This window comes from Pecten maximus, chromosome 18 (genome assembly GCF_902652985.1).
Source record: "Pecten maximus chromosome 18, xPecMax1.1, whole genome shotgun sequence".
In the NCBI taxonomy this organism is placed as follows: Eukaryota; Metazoa; Mollusca; class Bivalvia; order Pectinida; family Pectinidae; genus Pecten; species Pecten maximus.
In genome coordinates, this window is record NC_047032.1 from 25639279 (window position 1) to 25661975 (window position 22697).

General features: G+C 39.8%; 1 protein-coding gene across 1 annotated transcript in view; it reads left to right on the plus strand.

Annotated features, from left to right (window-relative positions):
* Positions 1 to 2757: 2757 nt before the first annotated feature.
* Positions 2758 to 22697, plus strand: part of LOC117316506 — a 29732-nt gene continuing 9792 nt past the window's right edge. Inside the window, exons 1-2 of the mRNA XM_033871123.1 lie at positions 2758 to 2834; positions 15423 to 17055. Coding sequence (XP_033727014.1) covers positions 15997 to 17055 — 1059 coding nt within the window. The 5' untranslated portion in view covers positions 2758 to 2834; positions 15423 to 15996. The remainder of the gene's footprint in view (positions 2835 to 15422; positions 17056 to 22697) is intronic.

Genomic DNA, 22697 nt, shown 5'->3' on the forward strand with positions numbered 1-22697 from the left:
CGAAACATCAAATTTTCATGCCATGTGGTGATAATACATTCATGTGATCGATTCTATCAGACTCCATTATCTTTGACAACATCTTGAAATCAATAAATTCCAATGCGTCTCTCAGAATAAACAGGTATAATATTTACGGCTCAAAATGACGTGTCTTAATCGCCCAGGAATGCTGGTATGATAAAAACACGCAAAGTGGTTCAGCTCCAAACGATGTCAAAGGCTGCAACAAAATCAAGGCGTGGCAAATGACATCCGCCATCACTCTCAAACACCAACTGCCAATTGCAGCTGCAAAGTGGACTCTCCAGCCGTCCGAGGAAGCAGTCGGGTGTTTCAAAATCTTTAAATGAATAGGTCATGCTCGTGGCATTATGGGTTTCAAAAGTGACGTCATGAAAGATTAAACTATTCATTCCACGCTGTCAAGATCGGAACAGACGTCATGGACACGGGCGGACCCGGAGTGTACACGCTTAGGAAAGGGGCTACGTTGGTTGTATAAACTGGGGTTTCCTTTTTGAATTCTATTTTTTTTTAAATCTAGTGTGTCTTGAGCATTATCTTGTATTTGATTTGGAATAAGAAGAATGCGTCTTTCTTTTCTATATGAAAGACAATGAAATCTTGGTTAAAGTAGGTCTCTGTGGGATATTGTCCCTGGTAAAGTCAAACTTTTATAAGAATATGATGACTGATTTCGTCCATCTCGCACTGTCGCATAGGCGCCCCCACCAAGCAAAGAGCGACAATGCGATAGTGCGCAAATTCGATGACTGGGCGACAATGCGCCATTCGATGAGCGACAATGTGCCATTCGGAATTTTTATGCCGGACTGTCGCGTTGCTTGGTGCACTGTCGCTCTCTTTTATGAAAGGGCCCCGATGCGACATCGTAATTTACAACAGTATAATACACTGCATAAAAGTTCGTTCAATACAGGACACACTAGAGTATATATAAATCATGAACATCATGTTTACAAACAATTGATGTATATAACTATGTCATGTTTACAAACAATTATTGTATATAACTGTGAGTCTTTCTACCTAGTCTAGGCAAAGATCAAAGTCAAATTTTCAAAGAACGAAACATATTTTCCACAAAACATGAGATTTTATGAAACGAGTGTAGAAGTTTTGATATTTGCCAGCATTGACTGGAGAATTCATTGGAAACAGGTCGATTATGTGCTAAAACTTGTTACCAGTTATCGAAAATAAAATTCTCACAGTGTTTCTTTACATAAAACCCTTAGCCGAGATGGTCGTATACAGCTGCCTTCTATAAAGTCTTCCTGTTAGCGTTGGCCGGTCACACTGATATTAGCTGCACAGGGGGCCTGTCAACTTCTCTGGAATTCTTGTTTATATAAAACATTTTATTAAATTAAAGACTGACACTGAAAAATGATTTTATTGATAAATATGTCAAATTTGTTATTTACCAATAATACGTGTCAATTAAGAAACGATTTCCTAGTCACTGGTGTCACTAATGTACTTAATACTAATTGTGTGTAGGGGGGTTCATGTACCGTGACGCTTGTATTCAGCGTAAAACAAAGTGTAAAATGCCGTGTATTCCCTCACAAATCGCTTCTATGTTTTTGACACTATTTCATAAACCGTCAATTTGAAAGGTTGTGACAGCGGTGCTAAACCTCCCACTTGATGTACGCTGAGATATTTCCACACATCTCGGGTAGATTAAATCTGTACATGTTAGGTTAGTAGCTAAATACTTCACACCTTAATAAAGTCTCCCGCCACACTCGAGCCGTTTTACAAACAATTTGTAAATTTAATTGGAGTGATAGTTGTCCTCCGCGCGGACCGTCCGGTCAGCCATGTGACGGATCGCTATTGATAATACCCATAAGCACCCTATTAGACCACTAAGAAATAGGCAGATTAGGTATGATTGTCGACTCGGCAATTATCCTCGGCCAAAAACTCGCGTGCTTAATATATATATGTCAGAGACCTATATACTAAATATAGGTCTCTGTATATGTCAACTCTAGTATTCAAATTTACCAAAATTTTTGTGTTCTTTAAAATTGAAATTAAACAATAACATTTACAACAGTGTTTTTTTCTTATTTATTAACGATCTTAAAACGAATACAGTGTTGTCGGTCAGACATGCTGACTAAACATTGTATTGCATAAAAAAGCATTTTCTATATTACCTTTTTCGTGAAAGAGACACAAAATGTTTATATAATTAGTAAATATTAACTGTACGTCAGTTTGCTGTGATTTAGTTTGTATTTATCTGACCTCGCGGTTTGATCGAAGGGTATAAAGCCGTGACGGTCGGTTGATCAGGGGCTACGTAAATATTAAACAAAGCTTGTGTTATGAATGCATTGTTATAAGGTTGTCGGAGACGAAATAGGCGGCTCGGATTTCCCGTACTGGAACAGAAATACTGTTGACGTATGTCGCAAGCACGTTAATTAATATATATATATCTATATAAGTACTGAGTAAAGCGCGTGGAGTATATGATGTCAACACTACCTAACGAGTGGAGAGAAATACTCCGACACCTAGGGCTCAGTCTTAAACCTACTGAATAAGAGGGACTACACATACACTGGATTATAGTTATTTAAAATCACAACCTGATACTGGATTTTTACACAACAATCGTGACTTGTGAACCTCAGTACTCCGGATATCTAAATGACGACTATGGAGTCTCGGCCCAGTCCCTGTATTTACACAAGAGAATATAGAATTCTGTGGTTTTCATTTCAGTGTGGTATTCCAGTGGAGTTAATATCGGAGAGTTAGTCTGACCGCCAGTGGACGTGTACCAGGTAGGTATTTATCTACAATAACACATGGAATGATAATTGTACTAATGGATATACCATGTCTTTCAATTAAGTCACACTGACCTCACGCCATACTGACCTCTCGCCATACTGATCTCTCTCGCCATACTGATCTCTTTCGCCATACTGATCTCTCTCGCCATACTGACCTCTCGCCATACTGATCTCTCTCGCCATACTGATCTCTCTCGCCATACTGATCTCTTTCGCCATACTGACTTCTCGCCATACTGATCTCTCGCCATACTTACCTCTCGCCATACTGACCTCTCTCCATACTGATCTCTCTCAATATACTGATCTCTCGCCATTCTGATCTCTCTCGCCATACTGATCTCTCTCGCCATACTGACCTCGCGCCGTACTTACCTCTCGCTATACTGACCTCTCGCCATACTGATCTCTCTCGCGATACTGACCCCTCGCCATACTGATCTCTCTCAGTATACTGACCTCTCGCCATACTGATCTCTCTCGCCATACTGACCTCTCGCCATACTGATCTCTCTCGCCATACTGATCTCTCTCGCCATACTGACCTCTCGCCATACTGATCTCTCTCGCCATACTGATCTCTCTCAGTATACTGACCTCTCGCCATACTTATCTCTCTCGCCATACTGACCTCGCGCCATACTTACCTCTCGCTATACTGACCTCTCGCCATACTGACCTCTCGCCATACTGACCCCTCGCCATACTGATCTCTCTCGCGATACTGACCTCTCGCCATACTGATCTCTCTCGCCATACTGACCTCTCGCCATACTGATCTCTCTCGCCATACTGATCTCTCTCAGTATACTGACCTCTCGCCATACTTATCTCTCTCGCCATACTGACCTCTCGCCATACTGATCTTTCGCCATACTGACCTCTCGCCATACTGATCTCTCTCAATATACTGACCTCTCACCATACTGATCTAGCTCTCTCGCCATACTGATCTCTCTCGCCATACTGATCTCTCGCCATACTTATCTCTCGCCATACTGATCTCTCTCGCCATACTGATCTCTCTCGCCATACTGATCTCTCTCGCCATTCTGACCTCTCACTCGCCATACTGATCTCACTCGCCATACTGATCTCACTCGCCATACTGACTTCTCGCCATCGCCATACTGACCTCTCGCCATACTGATCTCTCGCCATACTGATCTCTCTCGCCATACTCTGATCTCCCTCGCCATACTGACCTCTCTCGCCATACTCTGATCTCCCTCGCCATACTGACCTCTCACTCGCCATACTGATCTCTCTCGCCATACTTTGATCTCCCTCGCCATACTGATCTCTCTCGCCATACTGACCTCACGGCATACTGACCCTACTTTGTACACTCTATATTGTGCATTATAAACGACCTCTTTAGTTGCCCTTTGCTACCTTTTACCAATTCCGCTGACAAAAGCGTTCTCAGTTGGCCTACAATGCCAGCTTTATTGGGTTTTTTTCTGTTGGTATCAGGATCACTCCTCCGTTCAGTATGACAATTCCAAATGTGCTTGTTATGATAAAGTCCAATTTATCTGATGTAGATGAAGCAAATGTTGTCTAGATTAAGAAACACTTATGTGTGTATTTCATGTATGTAAACACGATAATCGACCTCGATTTTAAATCAACACCAAGGTTTTAAGACGAGGATTCTGACATAAAACTTGTACACATGATGGGTATTGGATGTTATCACACTGAATATACGTACCCACGACGTTTATACGGCTATGAAAACCAATGATCCGATGGTACAGGAAATTCACATCGTACACCAGGATCCTTCCTTGTAGTTGTAGATCGTAGGGAAAGGATTATTTTTAGAATGATGTTTTTTTTTGTAACGCACCTAAATCTGGTAGTGACCATTGTGGCATTTTTAGCAAAGCAATTAGTATTATGGCCCTATGACACGCATTGGTCCAGCTCGGCAGGGACTCATGTTAGTTTGTCAACAACGACAGTGCGTGTTATAGGACCATATGCCATTGTCGAACTATTTTTATATTGATAATAATAGGTTAAATAATTGAGTGGCATATTTAGGTACTCTGTTCTCTTTCCCTCTGATGACGCCCGCCTGTTAAGTCCCTGGAAAGTCCGACCTGTCACAATAAGATCGGTGATCTTTGCTATAGTTTCTGGCTATTCGTATGTAAACACGAAGAAATAAAAAGTATTCGTATAAAATATATTCCACGGTATTACTGTAGTTATAAAAGTTTGTATAAGATGAGTAGATGTTCTTTAGAAGATTAATGATATTGTGATATACATATAATTGTTATAGACTATAACTGTTATAGACATAATAATTGTTATAGACATATAATTGTTATAGACATATAATTGTTATAGACATATAATTGTGATATAATTGTTATGGACATATAATTGTTATATTAAAAGTATAACCTATCACATATTTATACAATTTCAACTAAGTTTAAGAACTGCCATTAAGTTGTATCATTTCGTACCTCGCGTTACACATTTAAACGTGTCTACATTGTGGCTAAATAAAACCAGACTCTAAAAATGTGACCCTGGCTAACTACGTCACACTTTGATAGAAAAATGTAATTACGACTAATGGATGTTTTATAAAATGGTCTTGTGGTCCTATTGCCTTCAAACTGATATAAAGGCTATCTGGGGTGAATCAAGTTTGTCAATAGTAGCAATGTGCGTTTTGTTTATATGACCATGAAACCATTTCTGACGATTCTGAAATGACGGCACGCTTAAGATTCAAGAGTGTCATGATTTCGCATATTGTCGGTATATAGAAGACATTCACCACATGAGAATACCATTGTAAGCAAACTAGATATCATGTTCATGCAATTTACGTTAACTGTTTGTGTGTTTCTTTGTTTGGTACATGTTTTTGCCCTAGACTCGTTTATTATGAATTCGGACTCGTTCATTAGTTCAATATTACCCGAGTATTATAGTTGTATTTATCTCTACTATAAGGGAGAATTTATTGACATATATTTGATATCTCGAACGAGTGCACGTGTACCGACTGTACTATGACGTCACAGTGTTTGTTGTCCTGTGGTCAGTTTAAATTTGATCTCATATTAACAGACCGGTCAAGCCTGATAATTACATCGTCACTGGACATAGTGACTCACCAAGGCCAGCAACTGGACGCTGACACGGTCCGAAATGTTATCTGTGGGCAGTGTCCGGAATTGCAAATTTCATGATACGCCATAAATAAATAAATAAATAAATAAATAAGCGAAAATCATCTTATCGTGTTTTTAAATATTTGTTTTTAAACATGGCATTATATAGAGCTTTTACATTATATAAAACGAATGTCATTTATTATATAGGAGTGTACCTGTATACGAGGGACATGATATTGCGGTTTTTAAGTTTATTTTCTGCAGATCTAGATGGACGACAGTATTATACAGCAGATTTCTTCTGTTAATTTTGTTTTCACGATGTGGCCCTTGTTGTGGTATTAAGTTTCGGTCTGTCCAATACACCAGTTGTAAATAGATGAAACATGATATATAACTCGTTATCAATGCGTTTGAATAGAAGTGAAGTACATGTTCTCGCTGGTTGTTGGTACACCTTGTAACCTCGGACACTCATATTCTAATAACAAATTCCGCGAACATCACGAAGTCACCATGACGTGTATTTGTTACATGAGAAATAATAAGCTACAACGTTAAACGCACGTGAACCTATTTGTTATCTGTAAGATTCCAAGGCATCTGCATATATCATTTTCAAATATCCGGATATTTTAATGAACCAATCATTGTGTACACTGTGTAGGGTTTTCGGTTGTGTACTTTTTGATAAAAACAACAACAACAACAACAACAACAAAAACACACAGTAATTGAGCAGTCGGGGTTATTGATGATCTGTGTCCGGTATAACGAGGTTACTGGTGTTCTGTGTCCGTTATAACGAGGTTAATGGTGTTCTGTGTCCGGTATAACGATGTTACTGGTGTTCTGTGTCCGGTATAACGAGGTTGCTGGTGTTCTGTGTCCGGTATAACGAGGTTAATGGTGTTCTGTGTCCGGTATAACGATGTTACTGGTGTTCTGTGTCCGGTATAACGATTTTACTGGTGTTCTGTGTCCGGTATAACGATGTTACTGGTGTTCTGTGTCCGGTATAACGATGTTACTGGTGTTCTGTGTCCGGTATAACGATGTTACTGGTGTTCTGTGTCCGGTATAACGATGTTACTGGTGTTCTGTGTCCGGTATAACGAGGTTACTGGTGTTCTGTGTCCGGTATAACGAGGTTACTGGTGTTCTGTATCCGGTATAACGAGGTTACTGGTGTTCAGTGTCCGGTATAACGGTGTTACTGGTGTTCTGTGTCCAGTATAACGAGGTTACTGGTGTTCTGTGTCCTGTATAACGAGGTTACTGGTGATCTGTGTCCGGTATATCGAGGTTACTGGTGTTCTGTGTCCTGTATAACGAGGTAACTGGTGTTCTGTATCCGGTATAACGAGGTTACTGGTGTTCAGTGTCCGGTATAACGATGTTACTGGTGTTCTGTGTCCGGTATAACGAGGTTACTGGTGTTATGTGTCCGGTATAACGAGGTTACTGGTGTTCTGTGTCCTGTATAACGAGGTTACTGGTGTTCAGTGTTCGGTATAACGAGGTTACTGGTGTTATGTGTCCGGTATAACGAGGTTACTGGTGGTATGTGTCCGGTATAACGAGGTTACTGGTGGTATGTGTCCGGTATAACGAGGTTACTGGTGTTATGTGTCCGGTATAACGAGTATACTGGTGTTCTGTGTCCGGTATAACGAGGTTACTGGTGTTATGTGTCCGGTATAACGAGGTTACTGGTGTTATGTGTCCGGTATAACGAGGTTACTGGTGTTCAGTGTCCGGTATAACGGTGTTACTGGTGTTCTGTGTCTGGTATAACGAGGTTACTGGTGTTCTGTGTCCGGTATAACGAGGTTACTGGTGTTCTGTGTCCGGTATATCAAGGGTACTGGTGGTCTGTATCCGGTATAACAAGGTAACTGGTGTTCTGTGTCCGGTATAACGATGTTACTGGTGTTTTGTGTCCGGTATAACGAGGGTACTGGTGTTCTGTGTCCGGTATAACGAGGTTACTGGTGTTATGTGTCCGTTATAACGAGGTTACTGGTGATCTGTGTCCGGTATAACGATGTTACGGGTGTTCTGTATCCGGTATATCGAGGTTACTGGTGTTCAGTGTCCGGTATAACGAGGTTACTGGTGTTCTGTGTCCGGTATAACGAGGTTACTTGTGTTCTGTGTCCGGTATAACGAGATTACTGGTGTTCTGTGTCCGGTATAACGAGGTTACTGGTGTTCTGTGTCCGGTATAACGAGGTTACTGGTGTTCTGTGTCCGGTATAACGAGGTTACTGGTGGTCTGTGTCCGTTATAACGAGGTTACTGGTGGTCTGTGTCCGGTATAACGAGGTAACTGGTGTTCTGTGTCCGGTATAACGAGGTTAATGATTATCTGTGTCCGGTATAATGAAGCTACGATGTTAGATATATCATTAGTACGAGGCTACATTCTGTGGGCGTGATGTTAAAAATAAACCTGCTCAGATATACGCTGTAATTATGATGAATACATTCTTAACATTTTTGTAATAAAGAGAATCAGGACTCCTTACTAAGTACACACCGGCCGCAGCAGGGTACGTGCATGATCATGATGATAACATTGTAACGAGGAATAGCTCCGTCTTTGACAGCACCTCGAGAAGTAAAATTGTACTTACTGCCCCGACAATCACGGTAACTAACTATACAGGTAGCTATATTTCCAACCTGTTACTCTGGAAGCTTCCATAATATGGAAACTAATTTGAATGCAGAAAACACGTGCCTGTTGTTTGGGAGAGTCGATCTGGGTCGAAAAGTCCAGGCTGTTGTACATGTGCAGTTAATGAAAAAAATACTGAAATCCTAGCTTTATTCAATTACTACATTTTGGTTAATTGACTTCAGGGGCTGACAATATGATTTAATGTTTTTAAGTGCAGATTATATTATAATGATTTAATTATCTTCTGAATGAAATGCGTGTATCTTTAAAAGACCCCCGAGCAACACTGGAACTTGGGACCGTGAGTTCGAGTGCACTGTGGGTGTTTTAGCATTCCTCCTCCTGTTTTATATATACCCATGGTCAGTTTTCTGTAAAGGTCAAACCTGCTGTCTGGTTATATGTATTACACCTGGGCCAGAAACTTATGAGAAGGCCCCCGACTTGTGCTTTGGATAGCCATGGTCATTTCTCAGAAAAGGTCAAAACCTGCTGTCTTTTAAGATGAGAACAATTTGGAAAGCTAAGGTCATTTCTGGTTAAGGGGAAACCATGCTGTCTGTTTGTATGTGTACACATGTAATTAAAAAAAAACATACATTCGAATTTGATAGTTACCATGACGAGTAGTTGTTAACGAGTATGTGATAGCTTACGATCATATCCCGGGGGTTAGGATCCCCCTGTCTCACTCCCAAGGTGTAAATACTTTCCCACCTCAATACGCTGTGTTATTTCACTCTCAATCCATTGTATAAATGTGCCGACTGTTGGACAGTATGTTGGAATATAATTATCCTTCCGGTCTTTTGACGGGTCAAGAATTCGAACTTTGAGCCGAGCTGCAATTGTTATTGACGTCATCAATAATCGAATGATGTCACATCACCGGGTCCCGGCCGTCACCTTATTTGCATACGCGACACGATTCCCTTTGATTCAAGCCGATATTTTTGTGGCAGAAACAGGTAACACGACTCGTGACTTTTCGATATGGAATTTATTTCACACTCGTAAGTAATCTTTTAAAAGTTAAAGCTCATGTCTTTTGTAATTTGAAAAATTCCATATCCAACAACCACTCGTTGTGTAACTTGTAATCTTACTCTGTCTGTCCTTATAGGTATATCTTACTCTGTCTGTCCTTATAGGTATATCTTACTCTGTCTGTCCTTATAGGTATATCTTACTCTGTCTGTCCTTATAGGTATATCTTACATTGATTTAGCATCAATGCAACACAAAGTTGACGTGACGTATCTGAATTGTCGAGTGGCGTAATTATGTTGTCGACATGACGTCATCGTATTGTTACCGTGATGTCAATGTAATGTTGGCAACACGTGCTATCTGTCCTATCCGAGGGGATGACTAATATAATCTTTCACCCCATTGGGGGTGATACAGGGGAATCTCAACCCGAGGGGAAGATGATTAAGTTACCAAACACGAGGCTTGCCGAGGGTTGAGATTCCTCTGTCTCACTTCCATGATTATTTTTCTCTTACCCTGTTTACCCTCTTATGTATCTAATATTGACGTTACATCAATGCAAGGAAATGTTGACGTGACGTGATTGGATTGTCGACGTGACGTCACTATACTGTTGCCGTGACGTCATGGTATTGTTGACGGGACAAAATACACTTGTTGAGAACTTGAAAAGAGCACGTACAGCTTGTCTTTTCCCTAGGGTGAGATAAGAAAATCTCACCCCGGTAAAATTGCGGATATCCTTGTCCAGGGTAAGAGAATAATATAATCTATCACGGGTCTGTTCCGTGGACAGGGATATCTCAACCCGAGTGTAAGAGTTTGGCCTGTCAGCACGAGGCTTGCCGAGTGCTGGCCAGCCAAACTCTTACACGAGGGTTGAGATATCTTTGTTCGCGGAACAGACCCGTTATTGATTATTTTTCTCACATACTTTCAACCAAACGTAAGTTTTTACGAAAGTTTTTCTTCGCGCCGTCTTCAATGCTCCTTGGAATGTGCGTCAAAATGTATGACGCCATCATTTACGACTTGGTTACTCAACGTAAAGTGATGACGTTACGTTATTGTGAGCAGCGTCATATAGCGCGTGCCGGCTGTCTTTGCCCACCCTGTGTAAGATCGATTTATCTTTTCCCTAGCAACCGTCGGATAACCCTGTGAAGTATGGGAGAATAACAGAATCTAACATGGGCCTGTACCGTGGACAGGGATATCTCAACCCTCGTGTAAGTGGATGGCCAGCACTTATCCTTTATCTCCATTCTTCCTTTTAATCATTTGATAGTAAGGGGAAACTTTACATATGTAAGAAAAATCAAACAAGAACTTCCTGAGAAATATTGATTAAAAATTTCAACTGTTAAATCCAAGATGACCTCACGTCGGCCATTTTGTTTCCCCAATCGACTCGAAACTGAACGGGCGTTGTTGTAGGGACCCTTGATTTGGGCTTTCACATCAAAGGGGACAAATCGTGCCATCTTGTCCATATTATAGTGATTTAGTGTAATCGTTATACTAAACGGACTAAAACCTCGTGTACACGACTATTTACCTGAGCTGATATGCGACTGGTGAAATATCGGTCTGTGTATATATGTTTCTTGCCAGCATAATTGAATGTGTTAACAGTCCATCTCCACGAACAGATACTCCAGCCTTATTGACGGTACTTTATAACATTACATCAATACGGAATCTATTTATAGACACGACACTTCTCGTGTAATGCACGTGAAATACACGTTGTCAAGTGCTTCCGTCTTGGGTAAGTGCAAGGCGCGGATGCTTTAATTGTTTAGACATGTGTCTTAAGTTGTCATATCGTATGTGTAGAGCACGTGTGTTATCATAGATCAGTGTCTTTACTTGTCTCGTATGTAATGCACGTGTAGTATTGAAGACACGTCTTTTGTCAGAGACGTCGCATGTTAGGGACGTTTGGTATCACACACAAGGACTTTGTATCTACGATACATGTACATGTATATTTGTTACAGTTTTACTAGTGAAATATCGGAAATTAAAAAATCATTCTATAAAAGTGATATTTTTCACTAGTGAATATCACCTTTTCCTGATTTGACCAATCAGAACACTGCTTACAAACGTGTAATTCAACGACAATGGGGAACATTAAAAGCTGACCTGGTATATTTTGCTATAAAATTATAATTAACAGAATATCTAACCCCTGCGCATTCATATGATTCAAATGTATATCAAAATCTTAGCCCCACTCATGAACTATATTTGGTATTACTGAAGACACTGTTAGATATCCTCTATATTTATGAACATTAAGAATGTATGATGCCACGTCCCTATGGTAGCATACAGACACGTGTCTTAAGTTGTCAGAGATCTCGTGTGAAATGCGTGCACATGTAAGCATTTGTCGTTCTGGCGAGGCGCGGTAACTCTGTGTATCACTGCACTCACACATTCTGAAAACATGAATTATACGTTTTGAACATGACGGTATAACAACTGCAATGAGAGTAACAGGTACATTGTAACACAATTAGTTTCCCCGTCTGTTTAAAACGCTCGGTTGATGTTGATTGTAGACGTATATGCAGGAACATCTGAGTTGGCCAAACGTTTTGTGATAATGAAGTTGAATGTCTATCATATTTCGTACAGCCTCCGTACAATAAGAGTAGATGTGAAGCTGATTAGTGTCTGGCGTTGCCAAGCATAGCAAGAGTATTTTTTGTCAAAGATTTTTTATTTGTTAACGAAGTACACAGTCACTTTGGCAAAGATACGGAGAAACAGGTTATTCGGTCGGAGCTGTTTCTTCCATTTTGTGTTGATGTCCGATTGCAAAATGATTGTTCTTGGTTACACGAGAAAGTGTGTTAGGATGGCGAAAAAATATGACCACGAGCGCTGATCTTGGCTGTTTCGATAGTCTGACATTTAGGCCACGAACAGTTCATATACGTGTAGTCCTGCCAAAAAGACCGATCGAGAGATCGAGACACCGATTGCTGTCGAGTTAATATACAATTTTGTATATATACGGAACAAAGGTAGATACACATGCCAAGCCCCTATGGTAGATATATTTGTCCATCCTGTTTTACCATGTATCATTGTTATCCAAGTCCCTATGGTAGATATATTTGTCCATCCTGTTTTACCATGTATCATTGTTATCCAAGTCCCTATGGTAGATATATTTGTCCATCCTGTTTTACCATGTATCATTGTTATCCAAGTCCCTATGGTAGATATATTTGTCCATCCTGTTTTACCATGTATCATTGTTATCCAAGTCCCTGTGGTAGATATATTTGTCCATCCTGTTTTACCATGTATCATTGTTATCCATTTGTTAATGTTCATATTCTCTGCACTGTACTATTGATGAGAATTAACACAATTGTCATTTTCATTGTTCAGTTAAATTAGCTACCCAGGTAACAGTTGAAACTCTCCTTTCGACACATCTGAACAATGGATAGGTGGGTTTGGTTACCTTAGTTAAAACATATAACGTCATCACCGTGAGTATACGTACACCGGAAATTGGTATTTCGGAGGTGGCAAGGGAACGACACACAGGAAGGTTAAGCAGATTTGAAAGAGATAATAAATACATACGTTAAGTAAATGCATTGAATTTTACAAATATTTGCAAATCCTACCTTTTGTCTTTCCTTCTCCGCCTTCATATTACCACTTTCCGATGTACGGGTATATATACATAGTGATTGTTGGAACATGTGGTGAACAGATTTCGTGTGATTCAACATTAAAAATGCGGGACTGTCTCGTTATAATTACAGCTGTATGTCTGAACGTGTTTACCGGTAAAACGGTCATGTCTAACGATTTTATGCGGGACATTTTAAGCGACAAATGAGTAATTTTACAATGGGTTAAAGTTAATGTATCGTTTTTCTTTTTCTTGTACAAATGTACCTTATTTTTCCGCTATATCTACCAATTTTAGATAAATAATACTACCGCCATATTTGCCCGTATACTGTGACTGATGAGTTGTTTAAGATTTCCGTGACATATGTCGACTAGAGAAGAGAAAACACCTACACTATTGGGTTTTAATAGATACAGAGGTCTTCCGAAGTATATGGAGTTTGATGGTCGTCTTTATAATATCTTTAGGAACTTTTTTTGTTCCCGGTATGAGGTCTGACAGTTCGAATCTGATTAATATGCCCGATGGTTCCACCGTCACTGACTTGATTTGATGTACTAGTAGAAACGTTTACACCTGGTCCTATTCTGCTCGAGTTTTTTCATCTTCAACATTTCTTCTGTGCATGCTTAACGTTTTATGGATTGTTCGGTTAACAATATGGTTTTTGTTTGTCTGTGTTGCCTTATTGTGATACCAGGAAACAACTAAGATGCACATTTTACGAGACGATTCAATAAAAGGAACCCATAAACAAGCATTATTTGTACAATTAAAACAACCTAGTGCAAGTCTGCATCCATTTCGTTCCCTGTGGATGGTAGCTAATATGCTGTTGATCTAATTTCTCCTGGTCTTAATAGTTTGCTATAATGCGCGTGTTTTACGCGAGGCCGTGGTACGTTTATATATATAAGATGTTGGGTTGAGTACAGAGACCGATACCGTCTGTTGTACAGCTTACTGGAGTATTTGATGTATACAAACTATTGCGCATCACTTTCATTATTCTCACGGTGTATAATCAGAACGTCTAAAAATAGACTATGTATGTAGCCCTACATCATCGGATAGCCACGGTTGATTGCACGACGCTACGCTTCACATACATAAGTGAAGCGTAGCGTAGTGTTATCAATCGTGGCTATCCGGTGACTGTAGCCTTAATACGTATCCTCATTATCAGGCCTTTACGAGATTTTTTAAAATAAATTTTAACATAAATCTATGCACAAATGTTCAAAGATTACGGAACTAATGAGAATATACATTTTGATATATACATGTAACTAACATTTTCGTTGCGGTCTCCCATTGGCCCAATGTTGATTTTTGTCTCGCGTCGCCTCAGATAGCATATTTCAGCCGTGAAATCAATCATTTATATGTCAGGATTTCTGGACTTTCTTCCTTAACAAGTAAACAAACAAAAGAAAAAATATACAAATTGAGAAAATGTAAAGGTCATCAAAGAAATGTAATCTAATTATTGTAAGGCTGTCCGTTGATGTTTATAGTCGATATGAATACAATATGTGGAGAAGGCTTTACTAAATTGTGATAGTTTGTACATAATCCAATTACATTTATGACAAAAAATATGTTTGACTCGAATCGAATGAATCAATTATAATATAGGCGAGAGATAAATACTCATATCGACCTTGACGTCCTAGATAAACTTAACCTCATTTTATAGTTTCTAGTAAATGTGTCACTGAGCATGCGGGTATGTCTGGATTGAACAGGTGTCTATGACGTCATGAACGCAATAGGAGACACATTCTTTGTAGAGTTGATATCAGTTAATGTACTTCTGATTAAGTTGTGGAGTGTTGTTAGAAGCTTGAATTACAATGTTAGAAGTTGTATCAGCTAGTGCTTCTCCCATAAGCCTTGGCTGGTGAAGATCGATGTGTTTCAGCACGTCTAGAGAATTTTACTGGATAAACGACTACTACTATAGGTGACAAGGATCCACGTTTGCATTACTACGCGTTATAAAAAGTTATATTTATATTTTTGTCACAACCAAAAACTTGTATCTAATGATATACTTTTCTAATTTCTTATAGCAGCAGTCGATGGTTTCACTGCGACGTGACGAATAACTGGAAACAGTGGTTACAGAGCGTGTGCCGTTACCGTGCAAGTAGACTAGACAATGACTGGGTTGGCGTGTTGTAGTACTAACCACACAATGGACGGGAGGCCGGGATACAGAAGCTGGGAGATATGTGGCATAGGGGTTTTCTGCTATTAATCAACGCCTATTTCCATTGACTCGACATCCATATCACTCCTATGGAATTCAGCTCCTTGCCAAACACCACCAAATCTCCGACAGTCTGCTTTGGGAGCGCGAGCACATAGCACGCGCAATAGATATGTTTATCATTGCACGTGGGCTATATTAATAGGCAATATACTATATGATACCTTTATTACAGTTTTCGAATTTCAAAGCTCTTTGTGAATAGAGCGATATATGTGTGGTAATGATGTGCGATACTTGATGTGAGGCGGTCCTCGATGTTTTACCCTGGGCGTGGATTTAGTATATTACTTTACGTTTACAAAGCCATGCATGACAAACGGATAGGAGAGTTCTCGTGATTAGCGTCAACGCTGTGTACATCGTTATCCAGGATGATGGATTTCGATTCTTTGAAGTCCGACATTTTGAAGGATACATTTGACCTTATAGATGACATAAAATCCGGAAGAGATTTAGATTTTCGAAAAATGAAATTATTTTCGAAACCTATTGATTCTTTCTTCTCGTCGCCATCATCGTCGGCGTCGTCCTCGTATGACCCCAGACGGCGAAATAGTAATCAGCGGGTGAACGACTTGAAACATAGATTTTCATCGATTCCGTCTTTTTCAACTTTTAAAAGAACAACAACGACGGATTCCGATAGGGACAATGATACATTCAAACGTACAAATGTGAAGCGTTCCGAATCTACATATTCTACTGGAAGTTACGAAACGACAGATTCAAATGAAACTTTATCAGAAATGTCAGATTCTTCATTTTCACCCGGAAGTTCAAAAAGTCGTTCAAGTGGTCATGTTAGGACGAACTCTTCTTCTTCAGATAGTTCAAAGGTCGCCGAATTGTCAAAGAAATTAGAGGAAAACTTCCTGAAAGACGAAAGGCATTCTATGCCTCACGAGATGTATTCAAAGTGTGACCGGACATTAAATGACCTTGACCGCCCAAGGTCAGTTCCACTAAATACCGGAAATCCAAATATATCAAAAAACTGGAAAGACAGTGACTCAAATTTCAAATGTTTTCCCAGCAAGGTCATGAATTCTCGTGACCTTGGAACTTACTCTCAAGGCAGACACATTTCGAACGGATATGATTCTGATTCTCGGAGTACTGTAACCGGAAGTGGAAGTAGATTAAACTCTATGAGTAGTTTTGATTTTCCATCACTCTCTGATAGAATGAACGAGTTTGATGGCGAGTCACACTCACCGCTACTTCCGACGTCTCCACTGAGTCCAAGGTCACCTGTTGACCTCACCTCACCTCACCTTCCAAATCCCCCGAGCTACGAGTTGTCAAGGAACATTTACAAATCCGACCCAGGGGGGCTACCGGCCACGAATTCACTAAAACAAGACAGACAGGCCTGGGAGGAGCGGACGAACCGGATACAGGACGCTCTGAAATGGCTCCGGTCCGAACTGGTAAGTTCGACTCTTGATATGGGTGTAACAGGAGATATTCTGAAGGGGTTAATGTTTGAACTAGTTAAATATGGCCGTCGCAATGCGTTACGGACGTTTGTGTTTAAGTAGTTAAAGCCATAACTGGAATGTCGGTCTATTTCTGTGTTACGGACGGACTATCTTATACAAATAACACGGACCTATGTAAAATTTAAGGTCAGATGATCACTCTGATTATATGAATAATAAAATGGTGAGTAATGGTATAGATTGACACGTGACATGTTTGGTAAGCGTACGGGAAGCATTGTCGCTATCGGACACTCCACTTTACACCCCCCCCCCCCCCCCCCCCCCCCCCCTTCTCTCTCTCCATAACTACTTAGCCTACTACACATTATAACAAAAGGAAAAGTAGCAGCATAATTATGTTATACTTGCCATTTGTACGGTTACCATTCGTCTGTTTCTCTCAGGGGAGACATTTATCGGAAAACATGGAAAGTAGAGCCAAATTAATTTACACATGACTCATTTAAAACTAGTGTTTCGTGTGCGAGTCGTGGTATCCGCCAGTAGCAGCTGCTGGACCATATTACCAGGTATCGATCGGCTGGACCTTTTGCAGTTATAACCAGATTTAAGATCAAGCGATTAGATGCAATTGCTATCTAATGTAATTTGACTTTCATTTCTTCGAAAATTGAAAGTATTTAAAATCGAAAATCGGCCGAGTAATGATGATGTATATAACACGGGATGTCCCATTTTAACAGTCACGTGTAATAGACAAGTGATCCAATCACCGCGTATTTTAACGAAACAGTTGTCTTAAGTTTATCAACAGTATTTCTGTCGTTACCCAAAAATGAATTGTCTAGGTTTGGAATTACGATGTCTGTGATACGGTGTAAGTTTTCACCATTAATATTCAGTTATTGGACTCTGGATGTTCATAGTTCATGTAGTCACAGGCTGTCTATAAGGTACTTTATCTTTTGAAATACTGTCCCATAATAAGCTGTTTACCATACTCATCCGATATGAATTGAGGAATTAACGTTTGGAGCAGTAAAACATTCCTTAAAAGATTTTTTTTAATATAAATAAGGTTGAGTCAGATTCGAGGATTTCAACTTACTTCGTAACAAGCAGACATTTGGATGCGATCTGTTCGTCTTAAAGTGTACCCTGAACGAAAAACGATATCCAAATAGGTTATTCTATGTACATGTAATCACTTAAGAAGAATGTGTAGGTCGGTCAGAATAACGACCTTCATACTGTATTGTGGAGTTCCAACATGGTCATAAAATAATTTTGTGCAATAACTTTTCTATTCAATTATCTTCGTTATCTATAATAGGGAAGAGATGTGTGTTAGGCAGTGGTGAGTGGTACTGTTTAGATATCGGGCCACTAGATGGCACAGAAAACAGCACCACGCCGATATGTCGAAGCCGGCATCAATCGCCCCTTACATTATACCTGCAGAATTTGGTAAAAAAAAAAAATAGTGTTACCACATACACGACTAGGTACAATTAAGATTGTCTGCCAAACAATTCAAACGAATACCTCACCCAGCCGATCCCAGGGAGATGTCGATCATTCTTTGCGTTGCCTATATCTATTTATGACCACTACGTTGTTACCGAAATATGCTCAGATGTACGAATCCAATACTTCGCCGATGAAATAAAAAAAAACATCGCAGGAAACATGTGTGCATAATATTGATACACAGTGACATTTCCTTTATGGTCATATAATGTACTTTATGTCTCCAATACAGATATATGGACCTTGTGGTTGGGAATTGAAAGTCGTCGCATATCTTAAATGTACCCCCGTTAGAAAGTTAGAGGGTCAGAAGGGTCAGAGGGTCTATAAATAGTGCCGTCCCCAGTGATATCAACTTCTCATCTAATACTGAGATCTACGTTGTCTATCTACACAACCACCTCAAGTCAACAAACTTTGACATCAGTAGTAGCTAACACTATTGTGGTTTACTGTTTTTACCATGGAAACGGACCGAGATAGAACCGCGCGTGCCACCTATTAAATCCTCGTTCACGTTGTGGCGATTAATACCGAGATAACAGTTGTTGAGTAACTGCTTTATTGGCAGGGTGTTATTTTGTAGGTTTACGAACTGAAGGAAACAGTGTGTCATGACTTCAATTCGCGAGAAGTTATTTGCTGTAGTCGGTAATATACCGTATATCTTTTTTTTTCGCGTACTTATAAAACAGCTTCTAGCATAACTTCAATTCGCGAAGTGTTTTGATTGGAAAGCCATTTTTTTATGTGTCCCAAAAACCTGGGCATATGATAAGAACTTTTTTTGTGTAATACTTTTAAAGTTTGTCTCAGGAACAAATAAAAGTTGACCGAATCATAGAGGCTATTACATGTATTTCCAAACACAAACATGTTGATAAATCAGGATTGATAATTATCAAGTAAATTTAGGTTCACTTTCCTGAGTATATACTCTGGAATATATTCAGAATTTCGTTTCAAAGTTAAAACCCCCGTATTATCTAGGACGTATACTGTCCCGTGTGACCGAGACATACCAAAGTCTTTAAAAATGGTAGTTACTACTCCTGCTTAGCGCTCAGCTGTTTGAAGTGGGACGACTGGTTCGCCCGTTGTCAGTATAATGTGACCGGGTGGGGTGTCCTGCTGGGTGTCTTCGGCAGTATGCAGTGGCGTAGGAAGCGGGGGGGCAGGGGGGGCAATTGCCCCCCCACTTTTTTCAGTGGGGGGGCAAACATATCTTTTTGCCCCCCCACTTTTTGACATCCAAAATCTAAAAAAAGGGGGAAAACCACGAATTTATATATTCATTTCGATAGATATCTGTATATTTTCGAACCGATAATGTTTTCTTGAAGGCAACGATAAAAACTTTATCTTGTACATCCGGAACATTCCGACTTTTATACTAGTATATCAATCCTCAGACCTGTGTGTCGGTCGTCTGCAATAGCCTGGTAAGTCAATATTTATATCTTAATACGAAATTTTGCTTAACTTCATCACATAGATTCAATAAGTTGATGATAATTTGTGAAGTTAATTGAGTTCATAATGAGAACAAGACAGAAACACATCATGAATAAGAATGCGCGGTTTTAACGTGAATAGAGTGATACTAATTACCGACAGGTACGACGAAATACAAAAAAAATTCGGCTCGCGCCTACGGCGCTCGCTTTATCACTAAATTACTGCCCCCCCCCCCCCCCCCCCTTTCGATTGCAGATCCACAGGGGTGCTTCGCCACCCTGGGACCGCTGGGCGGCCCCCAGACCTCTCGCAAAAAGGGGAAAAAAATCGGCTCGCGCCTACGGCGCTCGCATGATCACTTAATTACTGGACCCCCTTTCGAAAACTCCTGGATCCGCGCCTGATCCCGAATTATTTGGAAATGTGCTATATTCATTTTCCGCGGAGGGCTTGGACCCCCTTGAACCCCCTATCAGGGCGCTGTCCTGGACCCGCTGGGCGGCCCCTCAGACCCCTCGTAAAAAAAAAAAAAAAAAAGCAAAAAAAAAACGGCTCGCGCCTACGGCGCTCGCATTCTTACTAAATTACTGGACCCCCCGCCCTTTCGAAAATCCTGCCCGGGCCTGGTGATTCATGTTTTGCCATAAATAATATATCCTGATTTGCGTAAATAACTTATTTTGTACTACATAAATTATCAAAATTATCATGGGATGTTGAAATGATAATTATTGCCTAATTTTGCGGAGATGGGATACGATTTGTTTAGTGCGTAAAATTTAAGGTTAAAAAAAATTTTGCCCCCCCACTTTTTGACGACTTCCTACGCCACTGGTATGCTTCAGTGAGGTAGCACTATAAATCGGCAAAAGTTCCGGCCTATCACAAGGAGACTTAGCACGAACATACCGCAGCCTCCCAAAACACATATACGCACTCACCACACGCATGCATGTCGCACGCACGGGAGGCCGTCCTTAAATGACCTTAGCTGTTAATAGGACGTTAAACAAAATAAACCAAAACAAACCAAATGTCCCGTGTGTGCGTTAAAAAATGAGATAAAGATGCTTAAATAACTGTACACTCTTACGATAAATAACCTATAGAAAACCCAGCTATACTACAAAATAGATATCCCAGCATTCCATTGGCATTGATGTCTGTTTTTTAAGGAATACATCTCCGGTTGTCTACATGTACGTGATCATATTCAGGTATTTTTAAATTCATATATATTAAATATCTCTTCATGAATAAAAGCGACAGACAATGTTTTAGAATCAGGTGAAATTTATATTCCCTATGCATACTCGAAATAGGGCGTTTGAATACAACCTAGCCGTCACCGGAAGTACACAGCGCACTCTAAAAGCCGGACCTGGGCACGGAATGTTTATTTACAGTAGCCAACCTCTTATAATGGAGTAGGTGTTATCACAATAGTGCTATATTTAGTTTTCGTTTATGTATATGATATCGTAAGTAAGGAGTGGGGTGATAGTTCATGTCCTGTATCCCTTTGCACGCCAAGAGGAGTGTTAATCAGCTGTTAGTAGAAATCCATTGACGACACGTCACGTGGATGTTGGCGGGTTATGTATTGTAATAAATGTGATGACCAACGCATTACTATCTCCTCGGAATTTATCTCTTACATTGCCTAAAATTACAGACGGGTAATTGTGGACTTAATTTGCGTCCACGACTATAAGACATACATGTATTTGGCTGTATTGGTATGTTCTCTGTCTCTGTCTATATACTAAGGTGCTATTCACTTGTATCTTTTTTAAACTAACCTTTCTATAATATAAGGGTCTTTTTTATTTATTTTTTTTTTTATTTTCATATTTAAAAACTGTTTTTGGACTTCCCGATTACTTTCATTTCGGCATTTTTAAATACCAAATCTAGGTCGGAATTCCAAACGAGTAAACCCGATATATTTGATCCGAATCCGACATGGCGGTGTTAATTGTAAATCAATGTTATGATGGTAGGGTTGTAAAGACCTGATTTACGTCATTATTCACACGCTTTATCTACAACGTTTCCCGTTGTGTGTTACCTCGAGTATTGAGTTTCTCTGAAAGTTGCTTAACAGGTTTCGGTCGATGATTGAACTGGACACCGATATATTGTATCGGTCGCGTCATACGGTTCATTTGTCTTGCAGTGTTTGCCTCGAGCATTTTTCTTTCTTTTCTTTCATTAATTTAAGCTGGTTATCACACCGGCAAAAGGAAAACATCGGCAGTTATAACAGCTCGGTAATGAATATTTGTCGTTTGATTCTAATTCAGAAATATTCTTGCATGTTTAAAATTTCATTAAAACTAACGATATATTTTAAGAATTTAAAAAAGATGAGGGAAAGGGCTATTAATAAAGTTGCAATAACCTGTGTCCAATCCTTTTTCAAACGTTTTGCAATAAAATATGTTAAAACTAAAAATAAAGTTATTCCAACGCCGGTCTCAGGGTTGTTCACCAACTCTCAGGACAGAGGGAGAGGAAAGGGTCATCTATAACGTTGTTTGCACTTTTACTTCACAACCACATAATTATTTTGAATATCCACGTATTTGATATGTGAATTCATTCGGTAAGTACGTCGCCGTTGTTCGAAATCATTC